At 37.0% G+C, this 5013-nt stretch overlaps 1 protein-coding gene across 3 annotated transcripts in view; it reads left to right on the top strand.

The window, feature by feature from the left end:
* Positions 1-3099, top strand: part of DCAF6 (DDB1 and CUL4 associated factor 6) — a 126522-nt gene extending 123423 nt beyond the window's left edge. For all 3 annotated transcript variants that reach the window (XM_008588228.1, XM_008588227.1, XM_008588229.1), the window contains one exon: positions 2634-3099. In XM_008588228.1, coding sequence (XP_008586450.1) covers positions 2634-2698 — 65 coding nt within the window. In that variant the 3' untranslated portion in view covers positions 2699-3099. The remainder of the gene's footprint in view (positions 1-2633) is intronic.
* Positions 3100-5013: the final 1914 nt, after the last annotated feature.

The following is a 5013-nucleotide window of genomic DNA, read 5'->3' as shown; positions in this document are numbered from 1 at the left end:
TTTTTGTAGATGATTTGGGCAAAACAACAGTTTTAGAACACAGGTTTCCTTTGGGGAATTTTTTTCATCTCCCTCGTCCTCCCCGGAAACTTAATGTCTCTTCCTATCATGTCTTCCTCAAAAATAATTTCCTGAAGAAATATTCAGACAGAATGAAAAGAACCTTTCCACAAATGTAAACCTTATTTATAAACGCAATCTGGTATTGTCTACTTTTGAAAACAGTGAATATAGAAGCAATTCTTATTTCCAGTTTTCACTTAAAAGAACACAGTGTTCCTTAGACCTCCTTGGTCTGTAATTGCCAACCAGATATTTGGGGAAGTATTGAACTGCTTTGCAGTTTTACTAATTCAGTAGCACTTTGCAAACAGAAGATTTCATTTAATTTATTCTTAGAAATTGGGCTTACATTCTGAGAGAGATGACTATGTAGCAGTTAAAGGAGTTGGATTTAAGAAGAGAACATCTGCAATTGACCCTTGAATATTGTGGGAGTTGGGGTGCCATCCCCATGCAGTCAAAGATCCACATATAACTTTTGACTCCCCCAAAACTTAACTACTGATAGTCTATTGTTGACTGGAAGCATTACCAATAACATAAGCATAAATAACAGTAACATATAACAACAATAACATAAATTTTGTATGTTATATATATTATGTACTGTATTTTTACAATAAAGTAAGCTAGAGAAAAGAAAATGTTAAGAAAAATCATAAAGAAAAGAAAATACATTTATAGTACTTTACATATATTTATTGAAAAAAATTCACATATAAGTGAACCTGTGCAGTTCAAACCCGTGTTGTTTCACAGTCATCTGTATTCTGCTCTCCTCATTCCAGTGACCTATTGTAAGAAACTCTTGGTCCTCACTTGTCACCTTGTGGCATGCTTTGAACTGCAGAATTCTAATTTCTACTGCAAACTTACTGATTTAAAGGCTGTGACATTTCTTCTTAACCCTCCATTTCTCCACCTTCATTTATAATGTGACAACCAAAAGAAATCTGGGTAAGAAGCCTGCAGGCTTTGAAATAGGCTGATACTATTTCTTCATGCTCCATTAACATGACAGAATAGGTTTCCTGAATATAGTCAATCACATCCAGGATTCCCATTCATGATATATATACTTAAGCAGAATAGCAACTTAATGTTTTGTTCTCTCATGAAAGTATATCACACAATAAAAATAATGTAATCTTTTTTATACTGACATTCCTTAGGTAGCCTTTTATTGGTCAGAAATTCTTCCATGTGTTTAGATTCCTTAATGATCTATTAAGGTCTTTTCATATCATATTTTGTTCATTTATTCTAGGAGTATGTATTGAGTACTTATAATAGCTAAAATTTGTATAATTAAGGTTATAAATCTCATACACGTACGTTATCTCATTGCTTTGACATAGAGTTGGCATAGAGGAGATTGCATCTAATTCACTTGGACAACTAAACATATACTCTGTTCTGTATCCTGTCCTTGGTGCTGTTGACCAAGGATTCAGAAAGAGGGTTTAAGCCTCTGTAGATAATAAATAAAATCTCAGGATTTGGTCTTCTCTTGCTGTTGACAGTGGGATTGAACTGTTTCCCTTGTGCAATATTAGCAATATTTGCTATGTTACCTTGGGGAAATGTTTCTGTGGCAGAAACAGCCTAGGTTCCATCCTAGTGGTGGTAGTAATTTCATGCTGTTGCCTTCTTCATATACCCTAATGCAGTGTATCTTATCTTCCTAAAATGTATATTCATTATTCAGTAAACCTTCATTGAACATCCTGTACTATGCCCTGAGGATATAAAGATAAAAAGAAATAACTCCTGCCCTCCAGGAGCTCACAGTCTGGTCTACAGGAAGACATTCAAACAACTATTGCTATAATTAGGATCATCATTATAAGGGTCATACAAGATATTCTGGAATCTGAAGGGAGGGGGTTCATAATTCTGCAGATTGGGTGTTTGGAAAAGTTTCACAAAGGAAAGAATAGTTGTATTGAGGCAAGTAAGCAGAACCTTTATAGCTAAAGAATTGGGCAAAAGTGTCTCACGCAGAGGAACAGGAAGTGTAAATCATGAAATGTTGAGAAACATTCTGTGCTCACTCACCACAGTTTGTAATTATATATTCACTTCAGTATTTAACCTAGACAAGCTCCTTGAGAGCTGAAACTACGTCCATTTTTGGTCACTATTCTCAGTTTTTAGCACAATGCCTGGAAACATAGTAGATATTTAATTTTTAAAAATCCCAAATTATCAAGAATGGTCCCTGTATTCTCCCTTATGAAGCCTTCCTCTCATTACCCTCGGTAGCACCTGATAAACTTCCTTAGCAACCTAGATTCCAAGGAACACTGTTTGAAAACCTCTGCAGTAGAACATAATAGATCAAAATCTTTAGGGGTGGGTTTTTGAAATGTTTTAGAGTTACATGCATGTTCAAAGCTAATAGTGTGTGTTTTCTTTACTTTTTTTCATTTGCCTCTAGAGGAAAACAAAAGTGATGTCTTGAATTATATACATCTTAATCAGTTTTTTTAAAAAATGCATTGGATATTATTTATAATGATAATGCTAAAAGTATTTCTTTTTGTGATTCTCATATCTGTGTTTTCCAGACCGGTTGGAGGGTGACAGATCAGAAGGCTCTGGGCAGGAGAATGAAAATGAGGATGAGGAATAATCAGCCCTTTTTGGCAAGCACTTAGATGTTCTGAATTTGTATAAGACATTAATTATATTTTTTTCTTTACAGAGCTTTAGTGCAATTTTAAGGTTGTGATTTTTTTGGAGTTTCTCCCTTTTTGGGGACAGCCTAACATTGGTTTGGAATGATTGTGTGCATGAATTTGGGAGAGTGTGTAAAACAAAACTAGCAAAATGTTTTTAAAACTTTTTGCCGTGTATGAGGAGTGCTAGAAAATGCAAAGTGCAATATTTTCCCTAACCTGCAGATGTGGGAGCTTGGATCAATGTTGAAGAGTAATTTTCATTATAGTGACAATGTTGGTTCAAATAAATTTCTACACTTGCCATTTGCATGTTTGTTGCTTTCTAATTAAAGAAGTTGGTTGTTTTAAGATATCCTGAATTTGACCTTTTATTTAACGCCTTGCTTCTTTGTCCCACATTTTCCAATCTTTTCTGTAACTTAAGACTATCTTTCTCTATTCTTTTCTATATTTAATACCTTTTCTGTTTTGACTTCTGTGCGATAGAATCACATAGAAGGGCTTTTTTTCATTTATCTTTCAAAGTACTTTATCTTCACCTCCAATCATCAACTTTTATGATTAGTGGTACCTCATTACACAAGTATAGGAGTCAGGCTTCAAGCAGAAATTGAGAGCGTTATTAGGGCCAGCCCGTGGCTCACTTGGGAGAGTGTGGTGCTGATAACACCAAGGCCACGGGTTCGGATCCCTATATAGGGATGGCCGGTTAGCTCACTTGGGAGAGTGTGGTACTGACAGCACCAGGTCAAGGGTTAAGATCCCCTTACAGGTCATCTTAAAAAAAAGAAAAAAATCTTAAAAAAAAAAAAAAAAAAAAAAAAAAGAAATTGAGAGCATTATGGATAATTCACATATTGGCACAAACTACTTCTGGAAGCACTGGCTTCTTCTGGTCTCCCTCTCTTTCCAAATTCTAAATTTCAAAAAAAAAAAAGAAATTGAGAGCATTATGGATAATTCACATATTGGCACAAACTACTTCTGAAAGCACTGGCTTCTTCTGGTCTCCCTCTCTTTCCAAATTCTAAATTTCATTGCAAGTTATTGACCATCCAGTCTTCTAATTTCTGGTCTTCTTTAACTTTAGACTAAAGCCACCTACTCCTAGGCCTATGCTCATTTATCTTATAGGTTATGACCTGAAATTGCTCCTGCAGACCTAACCCTTCAGTCATCTTCCTTCCCCGCCCCTAAATTTTCATTCTTCTGTGTCTTTCCCTCAGTCTAGTCACATGTTCATATCTTTTCAATCCATTCACAAAATAAAATCTTTTCTTAGTACCAAATTATTCTGTTTAAGCCAGACTTGCCAGGTAGGAGAGGAGTCAGTTGGTTTGCCCCACAATACCTTGAAGGCAAAAATGCAAGCATGGCAGAGTGGTGTGTCCAGTGTTTGGTAAACAAAGGAGTTTCTGGAATGGCAGATTGGTTCTCCCTTTTTGAGAGAAGTGCCTTGAGTTTGCTATCAGTGAGCTCTGGGGAACTGTTTCACTTGTGAAGGACAGCAACTAACCCCAGCAACTTCTCTGTGACCTGTAGTCCAGCCAGTAACTATCTGTCCTATAACTCCTTGCCACCCAGCAGTTGGAGGAGAAATTGAATTACATACTTGGACTGATCACTGAAGTCGTCTTGAGTCAGCCATCCATTGCTGCCAAAATTATAACACTGACACAGGAAAGAAAATGTTGAAGTTGTCAAGGTCAGTTATAGATCCATATGATACCTCATCTGTCACCATCTAGCACTAGCGTTGAGCTCTAGCTCTTGACCACATTCCAGAGGTAGATATCAGACCATCGGTGACTGTGTGTGGTAGCTAAAAGGGGCCAATGCCAATGCAAATCTGCTAGTCTGCCATGGTCATCTCAAGCCTGGGCTCCTCTCTGTTGATGCCTTTAGTGTTGTTGCTGTAACAGCTGCTCTTTTTTGTTCAAAGTACTATATTTCTTATTGTTTAATAGCAGGTGGTTAAAATGTTCCTGTTATTTTCAGGAACACAAATGCCCTGGAGAGAAGGGACTAAGTCAGATATTAAGAGGAAAACATAATCTCTCTTTGGCTGGGCCATGCATAATCTCACAGGTGTAGCCAAGCCAAGCATCATTCTCTTGTACAGAAAACAGGATCTCTCCTCCCCAGTAGATGGCTGCAAGCCTGGGGCCACCAGCTGCTGAGAGACGACTAGTGAGCTTTTTGTATAGAGGGGGGAAAAACTCTAGTTGGCTAAGTTTAATTGGACTTCAGCATCTAGCTCTTACCC

The sequence above is a fragment of the Galeopterus variegatus genome, unplaced genomic scaffold (genome assembly GCF_000696425.1).
Source record: "Galeopterus variegatus unplaced genomic scaffold, G_variegatus-3.0.2 Scaffold4729, whole genome shotgun sequence".
Classification (NCBI taxonomy): domain Eukaryota; kingdom Metazoa; phylum Chordata; class Mammalia; order Dermoptera; family Cynocephalidae; genus Galeopterus; species Galeopterus variegatus.
Note: the sequence above shows the minus strand (reverse complement) of the source record. Positions and strands in the feature narration are given on the sequence as shown.